Here is a 20,483-nt window from a genome sequence, read left to right as displayed (position 1 = left end):
CGATCGCCACCGGCCAGCTCTTCTGGCCCCGCTCGGTTACCGGGCAGGTAGGTCTTACAGCGAACCATCTGTCCACGGCAGACTCCAGACAGTGGAGTCTACAGAGTAAGGTACAGTAGGTACCTAGGTAGGGATACAGTAAGGTAGTGTACATTAACAGAAATGGGGCTCTGCTTCGCTGCCCGCTCTTCGCTTTCCCACAGACCGCCCCGCCTTTGGATTTAGGCGCACCGGCAACTGGCGACTTTGGATAAGAAAGAAGAAGCTTCTGCCCTATCCAGGATGGATGAGGCAAGGTGACTTTTGGCAATGGCAGGGTGTCGATGTCAGACCAGTGACGGAACTCATGACTTCGATCTACGCGCGCCCAACTGTGCCTGGAACTCAACTCTGAAGCCCAAGCCGGGCAGTGGGCACGCAGCTTGAGAAAGATCAAAAGGTACGGATAGTGTGCCTGCGTCCGTGGATGAAAACCGTCAACGGTTTTCAGGGCGATTACGAACATGGATAAACTTCAGACGAAAGGTTCTTTGGCCTCGGTGACGCTCCAAGCAATTAGAATAAACCAATTGGCAGCTCTGACCTTTCTGAGGCGTCGGGGATTCGTCCAGTGTTCCCACAACACAAGCAGAGGGAGGGAACCTTAAGAATCAGCCATGACTGAACCGGAGGCTGGAGCAGAATGTCCCCCAGATTTCTGGGATCCTGGGGAAAAAGCCAAAACCCAATTCTGGTCCCTTCGACTTTTCACGTGGCCATGGCCAGAAGGAGAGCGTGCCAGAGTCTGTTTGGCTCCAAGTTACCTCAGGTAAGGTAGGTAGGTACCTTGCCTCAAAGCTGTGTGTCGTTATCGGACCTGTCTCAGATAACGATAACGATAACGTTCAAGGCAATCTAGGTACCTTAGGTAGGTACCCTCAAAGCGCATCTGGCGTCACATTCCGGAGAATCAGTGCAGTGACAGCCTATAATGATGCGTAGTCTCCCCAGCGGTCCGAAGCCAGCTGCCAATCTGCGTAGAGATATTTTCAGCCCGTTTTGATCCTTCCTCGTCGCAAACTCGAGTTTTTTTTTTCAGACGGGAACCCAATCATTCACGCACTACCTACCAGAGATGAAGCTCGTTCCCACCAAGGCGTCGCAGAATATTGCCGAAGATGCAGTCACTCTTCTGCCGGAAGACTCTGAGGATATGGCAAGTACTCACTCCAATCCACTCTGCCCCGTCGCCTGATGCGCCCCTCGATGCGATATCATGCGACGGGATTGCTTCACAGCAGACCAGGTCAATCCGACTGACACCACACTAGTGGCATGCCTACAACCTCATCACCCCCGGCGACCTCGTCATGGCACATGCCGTGAGAAAGGTCGTGGCGGAAACGAAAACGGGCAGCACCATTTCCGAACGAGTCCACACCGTCCTTGCGATCCAAGTCAAGAGCACCTTCTTCGACCCCATCGTCGGCCAGCTCCAGGTCAGCGGCGTAGTCAAGTCGGAAAATGCCTACGTCAGCCTGGGTCAATACCACACGCTCGATCTAGAGGTCACCCGCCCTTTCACGATAAGCAAGCCCCAGGGCTGGGACTCGGTCGCCAAGGAGACGCTATCAGAGAGTTTGTCGGATGACAAAGATGGCGCCATGGCTGCCATCGTCATGCAGGAGGGCATCGCCAACATTTGCCTCATTAGTCAGTTCCGCACCGTCGTCAAGCAGCGCATCGAGAGCATCATACCCAAAAAGCGAAGCGCCGCATCCGAGACATCGGAGGGCATGAGACGCTTCTACGAAAAGACCATGACCGCCCTTCTCCGAACCGTCAACTTTGATACCCCGAGACCTTTATTGCTCGCAAGTCCTGGATTCATAGCGGCCGATTTCAAAAAATACATTGCGGACGAGGGAAGAGACAAGTCGGATAAGAAACTGTCGGGAATAGCCAAAGAAGCGGTCGTCATCCACACAAATTCGGGCCATGTGCACAGTCTCAACGAGGTTCTCAAGAGCCCCGAGATGGGCACTAAGCTGAAGGACTTCAAGTTCACCAAGGAGACAAAGTTGATGGACCAATTCTTCGAAAGACTCCGGCGGGAGGATGGAAGGGCGTGGTACGGAGCGACATCGGTAGCAAAAGCGGTCAACGAGGGTGCCATCGGCCCCGGCGGCGGCGTTCTCATCATGAACAACTCGCTGTTCCGCAGCTCTGATATTCCGACGAGAAAAAAGTATGTGGCCATGGTGGACAAGGTCAAGGCGGATGGTGGCGATGTCAGGATTCTCAGCAGTGATCACGAGAGCGGCAAGCGACTCGACATGCTGGGCAGCGTTGCTGCCATCCTGTCCTACCCGATCCACGATCTGGACGATGATGAGGATGATGACGGAAATGCTGCGGATGGTGCAGTTCCTGGCGAGTTGATTATATGAGGTTATTAAGTATATGAGTTAATGATACCACAAAAGTTGCATCCTGAAGAAATTGTAAAGGACTTGAAGTCATACATGTCAAGCTCGGGTCTAGGCGCATTCGTAGCATTGTTGGGCGACATGGCGATGGCGGGGCATCGATGGCGGGGTAAGGTACCTTATCTTAATCAGTGCTGCCCGTTGCCCCTCTCCCTCCCTTCCAAGTTCCAGGTTACCTAACGTTCATGACGTCGGGTACCGTGCCGAAGGAAACGCGATTCGTGATCCAATGACCACCTCATGTCCGTCCGGCAGCGCACAACAGCTCGGCACAGCAACACCGAACATGCAGCCGACAGCAGGTGCGATTGGCGGGGATCTCTCCTCACCTCATTGCGGACCGGAATGACTAATGGCCTCATTCGGAACGACATTTCCCAAGCTTCAGGTGCTCTTCGCCGGCTCATCTATTTCCTACCGCTCTACTCGTCGTCAGACGCTCCAGCTCACGAAGCCCATCGTTTTCGCTGCGTACACAATCCACACAATGGCGTCCGCACTCACCCTACAGTCTAAAAAGAAGCTGAACAACGGCCTTGAGATCCCCGTGCTGGGATATGGCGTGCGCCTCCCCCTCCTAGCGCGATTATCGTGAACCTGTTGCTGACAAGCACGCAGCTCTGGAAGATGTAAGTACAACTCGAAGAATACCGTTTCCTTCAACGTTACCAACACCGACTGCTAGTGCGCCTGAGCAAGCTGAGGAGGTCGCCGGCCAAGCCCTTAAAGTCGGCTATCGCCATGTGAGTCCAACGTCTATGCCTCCGCTTGTACCATCTCCTGACCATCCCCAAAGCTCGACTCGGCGGCTTCGTACAAGAACGAAGCCGGCGCCGGAGGTGCCATTCGCAGCGCCAAGGACATCCCCCGCTCCGAAATTTTCTTCACCTCAAAAGTTCGTTGGATTCACTACGACGGTGCCAAAGACCAGGTCGAGAAGACTTTGAACGAGACCGGCCTTGACTACATTGACCTGATGCTACTTCACTGCCCCTACGGCGGCTCAGAGGGTCGCAAAGGTGCTTGGGAGGCCCTCGTAGAGGCCCAAGAGGCCGGCAAGGTCAAATCCATTGGCGTCAGCAACTACGGCGTGCACCACCTCGACGAGCTCGAGAAGCACATCAAGGAGCTCGAGGAGGAGCGCGGAGGCAAAGGCAAGGGCGGCGCCATCAACGTTGCACAGTACGAGATCCATCCCTGGTGCGCGCGCAACGACATCGTTCAGTGGCTGCAGAAGCGCAATGTCGCCATTGAGGCCTACAGTCCTCTGGTCAGAGGCGAGAGGTGGGGTGACAAGACTCTCAACGCCTTGGCCGACAAGTATGGCAAGTCCGAGGCTCAGATCCTGCTACGCTGGAGCTTGCAGAAGGGGTACATCCCTCTCCCCAAGAGTATTACGCCGACCCGCATCCTGGATAATACCAAAATTTACGATTTCCAGCTGTCGGACGAGGACGTCAAGGCTTTGGAGACTGATGAGTATGCCCCGGTCTGCTGGGACCCAACCATCACACCCTTGGATGGACCGCGAATTGGTTGAGTATCTAGGGTTCTTGGCAATGCAGCATAGCCTGGGCTCTTTTATTCTCAGCGATACTTCTCTAGGTTCATCATTGTAATCAGACAAATGGACGCAAGAAGTGCCGTACATTTAGACGTAGCGTGCGATATCCATAGGTGCACGCCATCTGGTCGTAGCATCTGACCTCCAGAACGATGAAGGTCAAATATGTTCATAACGTGTAAATAGGAGGTAGACTGTGAACTATCGATTCGATGAAGAAGTGTAGACTTTTTTCAATTTGGAATCATCGAGACCAGCTAGTGACCAACCATGAGCGTTCCCCCAAACATGAACTGGGAAATTGATGATGTTGACGAAACTTAGACTCGTATCAATATATCGCATGATTGATATTTGAATTTGTTTTAAAAGAGGTCGTACCTCCCAGCAAGTGGCGAATAATTCAAAAAACAAATGACTCGTAAAGCTTGGCGTCAAGATTCCAAGTCTCTTGAAACTATCTCCAGGAAACCGAATCCTGGACAACAACCTGCATTGGACGGCAAAGGTGGTTTCAAACTCCGTTAAAGGTCGACGAGAGAAGATGAGGGATAGGGCTAATCACGCCTGCTGGCATATGTTTTTATCAAATTCTACATGCTGACGATTACTCTGTGATCTTTCACATCATCAGTGAAAGTCGAGTATATTGAATCCAAGATGATGATTTGTGCAGGGGCAAACTTCATCAAAAACCTGCAGACGATCTGCAGGACCTTCGCGACCAAATTTAGTGAGATAGATGGGAAGAATGATCGACGGATGGGACAAACAGTCTGAACTACGCGATTGAGCTGATCAGGATAATTTTGTCGTCTTGTCTGCGAAGGTGCGCTGTCTTGAAGCTAATATTGAGGATGTCACCGTTCGATCTGTGCCAGAAGTCAAATGGTCTATGCCACTTAGCCTGCCGATGAGACGAGGCTATCGTCTGTCCTAGTTGCTAGCGCCGGTTGTTGTCCTATCATTCAGATAAAGGTTCCAGGTTTCGAAGGCATTCCCCTGGACAGACTTGAGTGTTGTCTGTGGCATTGGCAGCTCAGACTGCGCGGACGTTAAGGCATAGGAACCTTGAATAAGATTGAACTAAAAGAATTTTATGCTGAGATACAACCCGTGCTGCTACTGGTGCAAAAACGAAATCTTATGGAAGAAGGAGGAAATTAACTCCAATTGAAGCCTCCTCCGAATTGATATTTGATTAATGAACAGGTCAGGACAAGCAGTCTTTGATGAACGATTACCTCGCTTATATAGCACTAGTTCGTATCATCGCTGATGGATGCCAGTGTTGTTGAAAAGGCGGCGAACACTTCCATCATATCATTTCACAAGGCGACAACTGGAGCCTTTGGAATGAATCAGGAACCTCAGGACTTCAGAGCAACTCGAAGTCATAGTATGTCCTGTTTTCGTATCTAGCTAGGCATCCCACATGAAACCACTGCGGGATGGTGTCGACTCTTCCAAGTCTAGTTCAAAATACTCGACTTGAAATGGACTTGGTGAGATGCCTACTGAATAATGCTCAAGCTTTGAGGCGTTCAAAAGTAGTGTGCAATCTCGGCCGGTTCTCGCATTGATTTGATACCTTCCGCTGTCCCAGGGCTAACGTGCGCTTTCTTATGAGTCGTACTAATAAAGCACAAGGGAAAATAAATTCTAAATTGCACCTAACGGACGATCTTATTTACATTATTCCGCCACTGACTGTTTTATTAAGATAAAAACATGGGACTTGGCAACTTTTATAACGATGTCCAATCCCATCATGCTCCCCTTGATTCTTGAACCTTGGCCAACTACACAGACAGGATCTCTCGTCGTTCATTTTCTATTATTTTTCTACCCAACGTCCTTACAAGATACGAAACTCTATCATTGACGCCGCCGCTCCACCGGCCTTGGGAGCCAGAGCCGACATTTACCCCAACTCTGAGTATGGAGACATGTTCTTTCTTAGCCCTCCCACCGGCTGTCAGTACATCACCAAGACCACCTACAACATGGAGGTTCCCAGGCAGCCCGCGAACTGGGTCAAGACCGACGAGACACAGCGTTGGCCATCTCTTTGGATCGGTTTCCAGTACAACCCGTATAACGGCGATGTGTTCAACATGAACTTTGTACCACCCCTTCTCAACTGGGGCCCCGACAACTCCATCTGTGGATGCAGTGCTCCCAACACGCATTGGTGTGCTGCTGCCAGTATTACTCACCACCCAAGCGGCCAAATTGGCCAGCCCTAAGTCCCAGTCAACAAGGAATAAGGAGGCAACTCTTGAGTTTGAGAGTATGTGGTCTTTGCCATGCCTGACGCAGTCTCGGACGTCTGAACACGTTTGCTTGCAATATTATAGTTTCTCTCAACGCCTCCCCCGACATAATTGATCAGAAGACTTGACAGAACGGCGACCTCATCTACTCGGAGTTTGATTGTAAGTATTGACTATTTCAACTTTGAGGATGCATTCTGAAAAGCTACTGCAGCTAAGGGAACGAGACCGGCCGTCTTTTACTCTGGCAACAAGTGCTACGGCGATGGCTACGGTACCATTCCGGCTTACAACTACACCAACATCAGCCTTGCTTTCAAAGAGCCTGTCAAGAGCTTTGCCGACGTCATCTTATACACCAACGCTACCCACACCGAAAGGCGGACGAAGGACAACGGCATCAAATGGACCGTCAACCCTATCACCATCGCGGAGGACAACTTGACCGAATAAGCTGACAACTTCACTCACGGCCCAAATACATCTTTGTTGTATATTGCTTTCACATCCTTTAAATGAATTGTTGCCAACTATCGCCATGTAGGCCTTGGAAGATATGTTCCGAATCCATTGTAGATGTCAAAGTGGATATCAACTCCGGGGCAACGTTGTCTGCTAACCCTCCATATGAGACGCTATCTATAAGCCAGCATCTCAAAAGGACGAAAATTACCAAAGTGAACCATGATGGACCATCAGTCGTTATACGTCGTTGAGGCATCGCATTCAAGACGTCGTGGGTGCGGAGAATGCCAAGGACATAGCTGCGGCGGTGATCACGACGTGGGGCTCGGCTTGAGGCACCGGCTTGGCGCAAGGAGAGAGATGGCATCAAAGCGAATTTGAGAAACACCAAGTGAGACTGTCTTTAATGAATATTTTGAAGACTTCACTGTGCAGAAACTTATCGATTTTCTCAGCTATTCAGTAGCCTGTCGACACCGGCCAAAAGACACACCTCGGAGATAAATCTTCCCAATAAGGAAGCTTAAGTTTCCGGGGACCGGCAATTATTATTGACGGACTTAAGACGATTTCACTTGGCCAATGCGGTGGTCAACCACGCAGCCAATTGCAGTGCGGGCGTTATTGGCGGACAAAGACATCAATGGAATCGAACCCAATGTAATCCTCCACTGCTTTTCGCGTCTTTGGATACCTTAATGCCGGCGTGGTCAATGATACTGAAATACGAGCAGCAGCTAGTGTGAACAGTGCGTCGACAGTGCTTGCCCTTGTATGACTTCTCTCTCTGGAAAGCTCATACCCACAGCTGTACCTATTTCCGCCTAGTAAACTAGTAAATCCGAGTCTAACGTCCAATCTGGTTCGCCGCGCGACGACCTTATTGCTGAGCTGTCGTTTTCGACGATGATGGCACTAGACTAAGGAGGTACTCTGCTTAAGAATGTACATTATCTTGGGCACTGGTGGGCTCTGGGAGAACCTGTATAAAAGCCAACCTGCAATCCACCTGATAATATTGCAAAAGCACTCCAAGCTCATCTTACCATTTCCACGCAATATTTCGAACTGATCAACATTAACCAAGCCAACTAAGTGAACTTGATGACTTCTTTACATCTTGATTATATACAAAGTATTTGCACTCAGAGGATCTTTGCAATGGCCCCTAGGAGTCTCCGATTCGCCAAAGACCAGCCGACTGGCTTTGTCAACCGCATCGAAAAAGTTGCGATCGTTGGAGTAGGTACCCCTTAAATAATGAACCCTCCGTAATTCACGAAGAAGACGACTGACATTATTAAGGCTGCTGGCACCATGGGGAAGTTTGTCACCCGGGAGCTACTGAAAGGCGGAAAGCACACAATCACCGCAATTACCCGACACGATAGCAATTCCAAATTACCTGAGGGTGTCATTGCTGCTAAGGTTAATTACGAAGAAATGAGCTCGATTGTGGAGGCTCTCGCGGGACAACAATACTTAATCATCACCATGAAGTCAACAGTCGGCCAGGAGACTCAGAACAAACTAGTACGGGCTGCGGCCAAAGCTGGTGTCCCTTACGTGATGCCAAACGCGTGGGGCCCGGATCCGAAAAACGACGGGATGATGAAAGACGCTCTTCTCGGCTCTTCATTTGAAGGAGCAATCAAAGAGATTGAACGGCTCGGTGTCAGTGAATGGATCATCATGTCTTGTGGGTTCTGGTACGAATACAGCGTGGCCGGCTCGCCTAATCGGTATGGATTTGACATTAAGAACAAGTCACTTACTCTGTTCGATGAGGGCGACGTAAAAATCAACACCTCTACCTGGTCTCAGTGTGGCCGCGGCTTGGCCGCCTTTCTGAACCTTAAGTGGTTGCCGGATGACAAGGACGACAAGTCTCCTAGCATTCAGAAATGGGCTAACGATGTGTTTTACATCTCGAGCTTCTTGGCTTCCCAGCGAGACATGTTCGAGAGCATGAAGCGGGTGACGAGTACAGCTGATGAGGACTGGGACATCAAGCATGAGAGCTCCAAGAAGAGGTGGGAGGCCGGCCACGATGCTTTGAGATCTGGGGACAGGAACGGGTTTTCGCGACTGATGTACTCGCGCATCTTCTTCTCCTCGACTGACGGAGATGTTGAGCATAAGCACGGTTTGGCGAATGCGGCCTTGAATCTTCCAAAGGAAGACCTAGATAAAGCTACTGCAGAGGCCGTACAGATGTGTATCTCAGGAGAATTGGACTCTTACTAGGCTCAGCAACCTGAGGATGGAGTCTGGAGGCTGGTCCATGACACTACTGGATATAAAGTTACACCTTTTCATGTAGCACCGCGTCTTGTGTTAGCAGCATTGCAAACTTAACAAGAGCAAGGATTTGAAACAGAACAATGTTAAATTATCAGTGATCCATCATCAGCCTGGCTTCCATGCTATGTTTGAAATAGGATTGCGATTCAAATCGAGATGGACGGCCATGGCCACCTCATCCATGCCATGACGGTAGCCGCTGACGAAGTAACACAACCCAACGTTGCGATCTGCCTGGAGCTCAGGAAATTTGAATCTTCACAGAAATTGAACCCTTCTTAGTTTGGACTACGATAAGGTCATGGTCGTAAGAGATATCTTCGACGGTGGTTTCGAATAGACGAGACCTCGGGATGACGCGAAGGGCCATCATAGCTACCATGTGATAGACTTCACAGAATGCCAAGCTAAGGAATACCGTTAGCATCGAAGAAAAAAACTATTGGTTTCAACCTTATAACTCACTTTTCGCCGACACACGACCGACTGCCTTTCCCGAACGCAAGAAGAAACTTCTGGAGCTTGTAGTTCGGCTGGCCATCAATCAACCAGCGCTCAGGAACAAACGCGTCGGGGTTGGGGAAGAGCTCTTCGTTCCAGTGGTTGATCATTGATGTCATGCCAACAGGGGTACCTCTGGGGATGACATATTCCATTTTACCGTCACGAGTCTTGTAGACCAGATCCTCATCGCGGGCAATCCTTGCAGATCTGTGAGAGACTCCAGGCATCATGCGAAGAGACTCGTGAATGACTGCCCACAGGTAAGGCTTCTGTTCGAGCTCTGTCCACCTGAGGTTTGATGGGTTGAGACCCTGTAACTGCTCCATCAGACGAGCATAGGTCTGGGGTTGGGCGAGCAGGTAGTACGTTACGACCGTCAGAGTAGCCTTGGGTAGGATGATCAGCATTGTGTGATTGACGGAAGGGAAATGCGTCTTACAGCAGTGGTCTCGGTCCCGGCCAATAAGAAGTTGAAGCCCTCGCCAGAAAGTCGGTACATGGATTTCTCTTCTTCAGGAAGTGTCTTGGATTCCATGAGATCGGCAAAGACTCTTCCGTTCTCAGGATTGTTCAAAGCCGCCTTGATATACCCAGGAATAACCACGTTCATCTGTCTCATGACCGACTTGATATCTTCACCCAAGTAATCCGCCATCATGGGCATTACTTGAGCCATCTTGCGACCAAGAGCGTTGTGCCTCATCATGTAAGCACTCTTGAAGAACGACTTGACCCAGGTAGCAAAGTTGGGCTCCCATCCTTCCTGCGCAATGAAACCCATGGGTTCTCCAAAGGCATATTGGGAGATAATATCTGCAGTGAAGCAGTTGAAGGCTTCTTTTACGTCGAAAGGCTCCTTGCCCGCTGAGCGGAGCATCTTGTCAGCTGTGAGCTGGGCAAACTCTTGCACCTCACCCTCAAGCTTGAGCATTTGCTGGCGTGAAAAGAACTTTGACAAAGCGCCTTTGCGCATACGATGGACTTCATGATTGACGGTGGAGAAGCCGGTAACTGAGACAGGGCCTGCACCGCCGGTGTTCAGCTGATGTTGCCACTTGTCGCGGATACGACCCGGACCGGCATAGATCTCATCGGTGAAGTAAGGATCAGAAACATGAAGCTCGTCCGGGTTGATTCTAACAATGGGCCCTGCGATTCAAACTGGTCAGAACTGAATCATGCCTTTGGACCAGGATTCTGGTCGAAGTTACCATAATGCTCGTGCATCTGTGCAATGACCTTGCCGTATCTTCCAAGTAGCCACCAGTCAAAGTACGCTTCGTATAGATAAGACGCAGCTGCGATTTTGGGACCAGGAAAACGCGCCAGCGGGTGGAAAGGCGAGATATTGTACACGGCTATGGCGACATGATAAAAGAGATAGAGACCGACGATGTAGACGACTGCATTGGGACTCAAGGCGGCCTTGAGGACCTCTAGGATGGTGTACGAGGTCATCCTGAGCACAAATTGGAGGACTACTTTAGCTGAGTGTGCACGAAAGGGCGGCTGAAGCAATTTAGTGTTCGCGACCTCTGCTACGCACATATTCATGTGACACCTATATATGGCCCATATATCTTCACCACACCACCAAGGAAGTGCATCCCGAAAAGTTTGAGGCCCACCAGAAACCAGGACATTGATAAAAGGCACACGCTTACTGGTCGGACTCGGAGCTTCTACGACCTAGATACCCCGCCTGGACACCAGGACTGAAGCACGACCACGACGAGCCCCTGACAAAGGGGTAACTTGGGCAAGAAGGACTGGTTAGCGTTGAGTAGTGCAGAAAGCCTGCGGGGACGATCCACAATGCCGCGATAGGAAATCTAGTGGCCGTTAAAGAATCCTCAATGAGGCCATAGCACCGGCGCGTGTGCTAGGGTTGGACTATACCCTACAAGTTCGACAGACACAATCAGTACTAACCCATCAACAAGAGGTAAACTAAGAATAAACAGTGGCGGGGATCTTTGCGCTCTTAATCACGGTAGAAACGATCCCCAGTCCTGATCTCTGGGACTGTGGACAAGCAAGATCATTAAACAGATGGTTTTCCCTTGATTAATGATGAATTGCTGACCGACGAAAAACTCTTGTCCCTTGTTGCGCGATAAATGTATCCTGGCAGATGAACCCACCAGGTCGTCGAAACGGGGACGCACATAATTACATACCGCCGGAATGCAACATGGCCAGCACTAGAATGAATCGTTCAAAGATCTCCAAGCGCCTAGGGCAACCTAATGGAACGGACCGGGGGCCGAGAATGGAGACACCTCCACCAGCTATCCACTCCATCAACACTCTGTGTATCTGTTCACCATCCAGCCAGGCTCGGTTTTTTCTTCGTTTGAATGGGCAGCCATAATTTTCAGCTGCTATCTTCCAAACCCTCCCATCTAGCTCAGAGTGAAAATTAAGGGTGGAAATCAAAGGGACCAGAAGCCAATACGTGGATTGGAATGTATTCTCCATGGTAGTTACGCAAAGATACTGAGGTCACGAGAAAAGCTCGAGTACATTCAAAGCCCATGGAGCTCAATGACTTAATTCATCTCTCTCCCGGATCCGAACCAAAATGAGATCTTGTCGATGACGGAATCATAGTCCAAGCCTGACGATTGAAGTGATGGAATCTTTCAAGCCTAGTAAGTGACTTGTCATCGTCCCTCACCGTGCATATTCTGACCAAAAGAAGCCCCCTGGATATTCAACCTCGACAAGCAACATGCAAATTTGTCAAAGTACCAAATGGCCTACGTAAAGCTTTCTTTACTCAGGGCCCCGACTGTCGGACCAGTGCCGAGATATTTTTCTTGGGTTAGGTATAATTTGGGTACCTGATGTTCAGGCATTCCCTTCTCTTTGAGGAGAAGATCGACCATTTGCAATGACTCATGCCACCGACCTTTTAAATGCGTTTGGGCAACCCTGTGATATTGTAAACCCAGTTGTATTGATCGACCATTTGAAATGCCTAATCATAACCAATCGGGCCGCCGCTGGATGATCATAGCCCGCCTCCCTTTGCCCTATCTTGGGTACTTTCTGGCTTAAAAGTTGTAACGAACTTTTGCCCTGGAACCGAACGAGTCAATTCTCTTTAGCGACCCGCAACCGGGAACCGAAGGAAGATGACGCGGGATTGGAACACACAGGGGCCCACGCATCCCAAGGGGATCATCAGTTTTGTGGTCAACCATGGCTAAAAGTTGTGTGCCCCAGAGTGTAGAAAGGATATACGAGCACTCAGCTATCTCACAAAGCAATCACGTAAAAAAATGATCTTCAAGGTGTCCATGGCTGCCACGCAACGCCATTGATTTGGATTATCGCCGCTCCATGCATGCATCTCTCTAGCTCAACTTTCCAAGCAAGACTGGTAGATAACTGACGTCTGTGCCGAGTTCTGCCAAATCCAGAAGCTGTTCTACCGATAATTGGTCCGACAGCAGAGTCCTTGAATTGTGTTTGAGTCGAGCCTCAGATCTGGAGCTCGTTTAGATGCTAGAGGGGCTGCCATCCATTGGAGCGCACGTGACAGGACTTGCACAACCGGACTTTTGTATTCAACGGATTCACATCTCAAGATCGACAATAGGTTGTTGTCGCGAGTCACGGCTTGAAAGGCCTTGCCATATTTGGTCCACAAGGAGACGAGGCCATTGCCTCAAGGATGCCAGGGGGTGCCCAGAACCAGGGCTCGAGAGTTCGGCAGTGCAGAGCATATTTCCCGGCTTCAGCTAAATCACCATAGAAATGATTTTCTTTTCAGATTGCCTACTACGGAGTACACGGCGCTGGGACACATGATCGAAGTCAGGTATATACAATATCGCCGAGCTTGACTGCCTGACCTTCACAACCTTGATGACTGGAGCTTCTGGAACTAGCATGGTTGCCACCCATCATCTCTATATCTCCTGTCTTTGTATCCCTTTCTTTTTTTCCCCCTTCCTACGTAGTCGGTCGTCGGCTCTCTGTCATTACTCATCCACGGCTCATCCGCTCAACGTTTCCAAACTCCCGATCGACAGCCCTCGATGGCAACAACAGTAGCGCTGACGCCGCCGCCACCGGTGTATATCGCGATGACGACCAGCGCAAGGAACTCACTCATAGCTATATGTTTTCTTTGGGCAATTTTTGCGGCAGTAGTATTTGCTCGACTTTGGGGACGATATCGTGGAATTGGCATTGGCGGAGATGACATCTTGGCTTTGACTGCTTGCGTGAGTCGCGGCTGATGAATAGTTTCACCCTGCTCTTTGCCTGACAAATATCATAGCTTCTATCAGGTAGCACGATAGGCATGGATGCAGCAGGTATGTTGTGGTAGTCGTTTCCAGGTTGTAGGCGCAGACGTGCTGATTCAAGTCCAAGTGTTCACGTCTGGTGTCGGATACAATTTTGACCCGACCTCTGAGGTGTACCCAAAACGTAAGTGAATAGTATTTGAGACAGCAAGCGATTTGGAGAATCGATCTTGCTATTAGCTCAGTGATGCGACAATTGCAAAATTTACGTTGATTTACATAGCTTCGGCGCTGACAATGTGGCGCAGTGCTCAACAATATGCAGTTCATCTTGAAGGTATGCGAAGAATCTGTGGTCTTGGAGAATTTCTGTTCCTGCTCTTGAGTCAACGAGCAATGACTGATCAGCGTACTACCTAGGCGACTTTTGCCTTCACTCTCATCTACCTTTGGGCGTTGGCGTCCTTGAAGCTCAGTCAGCTTTGGTTCTACTACAGAGCGTTTTCGCTTCAACTCAAGTGGTGGATTTTCCTCATTGGTGGTGTCGTCATTGTATGGGCCCTGGTCTTCACCTTCATTTTTATCTTCCTTTGTGATCCAATTTCCCAGCAATGGACAGTGGAACGGATCGGCCACTGCATGGATCAGATTTTGGTGCTCAAGTGCATCATCATGACGAACGTCGTCACTGATCTGTTCATTGTCATCCTACCCATCTGGACCGTCTGGAAGTTGCAAATGCGGAAAACCGAGAAGCTGGCTGTAATTGCCTGTTTCGCCCTTGGCTTGGCGTGAGCTATCCCCTCTCTACCCCTTATTACTCCTCATGGTTTTGTAAACTAACGCTGCGAAGATGCTGCGTGATTGGCATTGTTCGCTTCTGGCAGATATTTGTTATCGATCTCATCGGCAATCTCACGGGCACTTCGTTGACGACATTCATGCTCTGCACAGTCGAGCTCATGCTTGCGGGTCTTTGCATCAATATCCCAATGCTTCGACCGTTCTATCTCAGATGGAGAGCCAAGTACAAGTCTTCCTCGCTGGAAAACTCCAATAGCCAAAGCGCGTTCAATAAGGGATCGCGAAGTGGGCAGCTCAAGGTGCAACCCAAACCTGGCCAGTATACGGCATGGATAGAACTAGTCAGTTATCAACCTTTCCAACCGCATCCCATCCGACCTGATATTACTGAAAGATAAATGCTGACCTTGCAAGAACGATAAGGAGAATGAGACGGGGAGCAACGATGACGGCGGTTCCGAACGAAAACTTACCAGAGAACAAACCAACGCTGCAATTCATATACAAACCAACTGGAATGTCACTAGGGAGTGAAGAAGAACAAAGGACAGGAGTCGGATACAACGTGGGGATTGACTAGGTGTTTGGGATCCTCTCGGTGCAAAGTCAGTGCTACAGAAAAGGCATAGCTCGCCGTGCCACTATAAACGATACATCGCGCCGATACCAGCTGCACCAACGAACTTCAGATACATTTCTGCACATGCAACGTATTATATTATGCCCGAATTAGATGAGAAAGATTTGGAGGTGTGGATGAAGTTAAGCCGGCTTCTAGAAGGATTGTATAACTCTCTGCATATGACCATCTTGTGAGTATGTGGGGTTAGTAGCAGGTGCGTAAGGGGACTCGGACCCAGCAATATCAACCGTCTGTAACAATTTTGGCGTTCTCAATTTCCTGGGAGGTATTGTAGGAGCTTTAGTCGTCTTCTACATGAAAGGCTCCTCGGTTTATCACACTGTAGGTTTCCGACGGAAGGAGGAAAATGTTCCCCAGGTGGTGGTATTTTGAGAAACCGTAATGAAGCGGACGACGACTGTACTCGATTGATTGGGCTAGACCCACTACATATAAACTCCCGTTTGGCTAAAGACAGATCGTCTGGAGCATCTGTGAATAGAATGCCGAGAGTGCTTGGCCTCCGGAGCTTCGATAGCTAAAATCAAGCACTGGTGTTCGCCCCTGCGGACCTTTCATCACCTCCGTGCAATTCTGCTGTACCGTTACTCCGTTTGAGTCTCTTTTCCCGCTCGTCTCTGCTTTCGCTGTTCGCATCAAAATAGGCTGAAAAGTTTGTTAGAAAGGTGAGCTTGAGTTTAACCGAAAGAGCTCCCACTATACTCACGTTTCTCACCAAACACAGTTGTTCTGATACCTTTGCGCGGCGCGTCGTATGTCCCCGGGATGACACGGTGAATTGTACATCTAAGAAAGAAATGAGCTAAGGTGACTTTGATAAAGCCCTTGAAAAGAACAAAGACAACCTATTATCCCACATAGCCACGCTACCCACTTGCCACTTCCAGCGGACAGCATGGTCGTCGGCAGAGTGAATGTGGTATGCGAAGAAGTCCAAAAGTTTGTCGGACTCGTACTTTTTCAGCTCGGCAAAGGCGGTCACGAAGCCGGGATTGACATTCAACGCCTTGAGGCCTGAGACTGGATGTGTTCTCACAGCTGGATGATGAGAATCAATGGGAGGTCGGTTTGGGCCAGTGCCCCAAAGGTCCAAGATGGTTTCATATTGCAATCGCGACGTGTGTACAGCGTGCAAGCCGTCAACGAATTTCTTCATGGCGTCACTGAGAGCGTCATAGAGCCCGTATTGAGATACCCAAGCAGTATCACCGCCGACCTCGGGGTGTTCCTCCATGCGCAATAGAGAGTACGAAGGCGGGTTGATCTCGAAAGATGTGTCGGCGTGAAAGTCTCCCGAAGGCCAAGGGGTATACTTGAGGATTTCACGGTGGTCCTCGCGACTGCCCTTAATGACCACATGCTTGACATCCTTTTGCGCAGGGTGACGGTCAAGAGTGCCATAATGCTCGAAAAGCTTCACTTGGCCTTCAGTTGTCAGGTCCTGACCCCGGAAGAAGACGACTCCGCGTTCGGTGACGAGAAGCGCGAGTTCATCCAACTGTTGCGCCGAAAGCTGCGATAACTGCACACCTTCCAATACTGTACCGATTGATTCTGTCAAATCAATCCTGTTAGCGACCGAAAGGAGTGCCGTCTTGTTGGGATCGGCGAGGGAGGCCCTGTCTTTTTCCGGCAATCTCTGCTCATGATAAGACTCAGGAGGTACGTGATCTTTGATTTTGGGATTGAAGTGCGGATGCAAGGCAATGGGGAACCCCGAATCCGGGGAAACGTGCTTTCTAGACTCTAGATTTGCCATGATAAAAAAATCTTATTGCAAAACGAAGAAGGCTAAAACAAGATGGAGGTAACTCTCCGTGTTTGGAAGCTGTATTTTCAAACGCTTATGAGCTTATGTTGTTGTGGACGCCAGCACTCCATCGTCATTTCCCCTCAGATGATGGCATCAAGTCGACCAATGTCCTATTATTGCGCGATCTGAGGTGGAAATGAGACACAACTGAGAAGGCTTCTCATTCGTTGGCGATGATGTGGGTAAGGTAGTTCAAGCATCAAAGCAATACTTAAGGTGAGCTCTTGCCGCATTTCCTGAAATGCAACCGGGAGATCTCGCTGAGCTTGAATCTTTCCAGACGTCAAAAGCTCTCTGGCAGCCCCGAGAAGCACATGAGAACTGGACAGAGGCTCAAAACGGGGTATCAATTTCATGGACTCGACGAAATGGATGACACGCCACTCCCTCAATTTGAACATTTCATCGACTAATTGAATATCCAGGGACTTAACCTGACCAGCTTTGCAGAAGGAGAGATTTCCAGCAAGCAGACCTGTGTGTCGGAGCACGGCCGACCAACGGCCAGAAGGTCGGCCACACCCGAGGAATTGGGCCATTGATTGGTGTGAAAGATATTCGCCATCCTGAGAGCTGATTGCATCAGTCGATTACATAAGTCTAGCTGCATAAGGTGTGGATGCTTAAGTGGGAGTTCAGAGCGTTCTGAGCGGTCGCTGTCGATGGCGTGAGCGATCCAGACGATGGCATCAGTGTGAGAGTGGGTCGTCTTATATATCGGCACGGCAGACGGCCGAGTGTGGACCCAAAAGATATGCAAGGACTCGACCACAACCCGAAGAATTGGCACTGGAACACGTGGTGCCCCATTGGTACTCCACCATGAAGTTGCGTTCATGGCAACGACCGCTCCGTCAGAGCAAGAAATCCGACTTTGATAGATGTACCCGAAGTCGGACACGAAACCGCAAGGCGAGGCCTGGACAGGTAAGCCGGGATCATGGAGGGGCAAGGTACAATTTTCTTTGGAAAAAAAAAAAAGGCTTTTGGTTGAATGTTGCGTATCCGTAGCTCTTGGACAAGAATATGAAAACGTTGCAGTGATCACAAGGCCCTTCGACGTGCTTGGTGCTTCTTGCGAATCGACGCCAGTGAAACAAAATCTACCAGATCCTCTCCATCCTTGACGATGATAACCGCGGTAGATGAGAAGCACATCAAGGCGGTGGCCGAGTGCCCAGAAAATCACAGCGATGGCGAACACCCCGAAATCGATTGGACGCCGGAGGAAGAGCGGCAGCTGGTGCGAAAGTGAGTTTGGAACACTTTCCTTAGCTTCTGTCAACTCGGGCTAACTCCAGAAATTGCAGAGTCGACTTCCTCATCATGCCACTGTTGATCCTCGCCTTCTTTGCCCTACAGCTCGACCGTGGCAACATGTACGAATACCACCTGCATACTACTTTAAGAACTTGCCCTGGAACAATATCTGATCAAGAGTAGTGGTAATGCCTTAACGGACTATTTCCTCAAGGATATTGGTATAACACAGAACCAATTCAACGTTGGCCAACAGCTGTTATCGGCAGGCATAGTCATTCTTGAAGTTGGTTATGGCAGCGACATTTAGCCACGAAAAATATCCAACTGACAACATCTACTAGATTCCTAGCAACCTCGTTTTATACCGCATTGGACCAACGCTCTGGATTGGAGGACAGATCGTGGCCTGGTGATATTTCCCCATAATTTTCGAAGTGGACGACACTGGCTTGACAGCGCTAACAAAGAACCAGGGGCTTGGTCGCGACCTTCCAGGCTTTCCAAAAAGGGCTGGGCGCATACATGGCGACTCGAATACTTCTAGGGTGCGTGCAAATAGCTGGCATACCTAAGTCACATCATGTGCCGAAGACTGATTATTTTTAGCCTTTGTGAGGCAGGATTCATTCCTGCAGCTCTCTTCACCATGACGCGGTGGTACAAGAGGGACGAAACGAGCCAGAGGTTCTCGTGGTTCTTTATCGGCAATATGCTAGCTGGCGCCTGCTCAGGCCTCATTGCGTACGGAATGTAAGATTATCACAACCGACAAGTTTGCGTCAACGTTGATCAAAGCCTAACAAATTGTGTGTCCCAGCTTACATATGAGAGGCATTGCTGGACTTGCTGGGTGGCAATGGCTCTTCCTGGTAAGTCATTGTTGATTTATAAAAAGAAAGACAACAAGCAAAGAAAGATCTTAAGATGACTAACATTTGTTAGCTTGAGGGGATTTTCACAGTCTTGGTCGGTATCGCCTTCTTTGTTTGCTTTCCCTACCAAGTCAACAACCCAGTTTCAATGTTTGGCTTCCGCTACTTCTCGGAGCGGGAGACTGAAATCCTCTACAAGAGAGTCATGATCGATGACCCTTCCAAGGCTCAATCAAAGCGCTCGGTCAGCTGGCCAGAGCTGAGATCAGCGGTTTGTCATGACTCGATTTGCTGCGGTATAATCACATGCATGCTGACGTGAATTAGTTAACTAATTGGAGACTGATTCCGCATGTTATCTTCACTATTGCTGCTCTGGCGCCATCCTCTACTCTATCATCTTATGCTCCCTCTCTCGTGAGCTCCATGGGGTTTGAGAGATTAGCATCCAATGCCTTGGTTTCAGTTGGCGCCTGGCTCCTTATACCCATCAACCTACTATGGGGTTTTGCTGCGTAAGCGCTTCTCTGCCAAAAGATCGTCATCAAAACCAAACTCAACTGACCGATGTTCCTAGCGATAAAATGAGAGTTCGTGGCCCATGGGTGTTCTTAGGCCTGTTGATATTCTGGGGCTTCAATGTTAGTCAATGTTTTGTTATGTGCTTCTTCTTTACGGATTTCCCAGCTGATATGAATAATATACAGCTTGGCAACTACCTGCTGATAGATGCTGGCCGCAATTCGAGGTTTGCTATGTTGACCCTCTCAACAGCTTTTTCATTCCCTTGGCGTAAGTTCATATATCTTCTGAACACTTAGCGATTCATGTAATTGACCCGCATTGCAGATCCCGTTAACGGAGCGTGGGTTTCTGCCAACGCCAAGTCCGCCGGTGAACGGTCTATCACAATGGCTATCCTGATCATGGCGGCGAACTGTTCGGGCATTGTTGGCAAGCAGCTATTTAGGGAAGAGGATGCACCAAAGTATCGCAACGGATGGACCGTTATTACAGGCCTCACTACTGCCGCCGCGGCTTGTGGTATTTGGGCCAACGTGCAGTACTACATTCTCAACAAACGCAAGCTGAATCGAATGGGGCTCTATTATCAGTACTGATGGGAATGCTAGCGAGGTGGTTGGGTAGCATAGTTTCGACCTCGGATAATAGGGGCTTAGGGGAACGGTCGGTGAGTGATTGCCCCTGAGTACTTAATTTATCAATGTCGAAGGCAAGCTAAGT

At 49.5% G+C, this 20,483-nt stretch overlaps 7 protein-coding genes across 7 annotated transcripts; 5 read left to right on the top strand and 2 right to left on the bottom strand.

Annotated features, from left to right (window-relative positions):
- Positions 1 to 757: 757 nt before the first annotated feature.
- On the top strand, positions 758 to 4,008 carry CORC01_08121 (translation factor pelota; the record flags this gene model as incomplete). Its single annotated transcript, XM_022619756.1, has 7 exons — positions 758 to 808; positions 1,311 to 2,400; positions 2,724 to 2,770; positions 2,851 to 3,030; positions 3,087 to 3,097; positions 3,154 to 3,211; positions 3,265 to 4,008. 7 exons carry the CDS (start codon positions 758 to 760, stop codon positions 4,006 to 4,008), a joined length of 2,181 nt encoding a protein of 726 aa, XP_022473680.1.
- A 1,973-nt stretch (positions 4,009 to 5,981) lies between these two features.
- On the top strand, positions 5,982 to 6,761 carry CORC01_08120 (uncharacterized protein; the record flags this gene model as incomplete). Its single annotated transcript, XM_022619755.1, has 2 exons — positions 5,982 to 6,198; positions 6,523 to 6,761. The coding sequence occupies 2 exons, from the start codon at positions 5,982 to 5,984 to the stop codon at positions 6,759 to 6,761; spliced, it is 456 nt and encodes a 151-aa protein (XP_022473679.1).
- A 1,173-nt stretch (positions 6,762 to 7,934) lies between these two features.
- On the top strand, positions 7,935 to 9,020 carry CORC01_08119 (uncharacterized protein; the record flags this gene model as incomplete). Its single annotated transcript, XM_022619754.1, has 2 exons — positions 7,935 to 8,015; positions 8,079 to 9,020. The coding sequence occupies 2 exons, from the start codon at positions 7,935 to 7,937 to the stop codon at positions 9,018 to 9,020; spliced, it is 1,023 nt and encodes a 340-aa protein (XP_022473678.1).
- Positions 9,021 to 9,318: 298 nt separating this feature from the next.
- On the bottom strand, positions 9,319 to 11,135 carry CORC01_08118 (uncharacterized protein; the record flags this gene model as incomplete). The annotated part of the gene is made up of 4 exons (XM_022619753.1): positions 9,319 to 9,484; positions 9,543 to 9,967; positions 10,021 to 10,730; positions 10,793 to 11,135. 4 exons carry the CDS (start codon positions 11,133 to 11,135, stop codon positions 9,319 to 9,321), a joined length of 1,644 nt encoding a protein of 547 aa, XP_022473677.1.
- Positions 11,136 to 13,630: 2,495 nt separating this feature from the next.
- On the top strand, positions 13,631 to 15,181 carry CORC01_08117 (uncharacterized protein; the record flags this gene model as incomplete). The annotated part of the gene is made up of 7 exons (XM_022619752.1): positions 13,631 to 13,819; positions 13,876 to 13,912; positions 13,971 to 14,027; positions 14,152 to 14,180; positions 14,264 to 14,634; positions 14,697 to 14,988; positions 15,062 to 15,181. The coding sequence occupies 7 exons, from the start codon at positions 13,631 to 13,633 to the stop codon at positions 15,179 to 15,181; spliced, it is 1,095 nt and encodes a 364-aa protein (XP_022473676.1).
- A 632-nt stretch (positions 15,182 to 15,813) lies between these two features.
- On the bottom strand, positions 15,814 to 17,049 carry CORC01_08116 (alpha-ketoglutarate-dependent sulfonate dioxygenase; the record flags this gene model as incomplete). The annotated part of the gene is made up of 3 exons (XM_022619751.1): positions 15,814 to 15,935; positions 15,997 to 16,076; positions 16,148 to 17,049. 3 exons carry the CDS (start codon positions 17,047 to 17,049, stop codon positions 15,814 to 15,816), a joined length of 1,104 nt encoding a protein of 367 aa, XP_022473675.1.
- A 1,183-nt stretch (positions 17,050 to 18,232) lies between these two features.
- Positions 18,233 to 20,359, top strand: CORC01_08115 (alternative sulfate transporter; the record flags this gene model as incomplete). Its single annotated transcript, XM_022619750.1, has 12 exons — positions 18,233 to 18,354; positions 18,414 to 18,482; positions 18,547 to 18,649; positions 18,708 to 18,775; positions 18,840 to 18,911; positions 18,973 to 19,116; positions 19,184 to 19,235; positions 19,309 to 19,509; positions 19,566 to 19,753; positions 19,816 to 19,879; positions 19,946 to 20,030; positions 20,088 to 20,359. The coding sequence occupies 12 exons, from the start codon at positions 18,233 to 18,235 to the stop codon at positions 20,357 to 20,359; spliced, it is 1,440 nt and encodes a 479-aa protein (XP_022473674.1).
- Positions 20,360 to 20,483: the final 124 nt, after the last annotated feature.

This window comes from Colletotrichum orchidophilum, assembly GCF_001831195.1.
Source record: "Colletotrichum orchidophilum strain IMI 309357 chromosome Unknown Scaffold_68.1, whole genome shotgun sequence".
Taxonomy (NCBI): Eukaryota; Fungi; Ascomycota; class Sordariomycetes; order Glomerellales; family Glomerellaceae; genus Colletotrichum; species Colletotrichum orchidophilum.
This window is presented reverse-complemented; position numbering and strand designations above follow the sequence as displayed.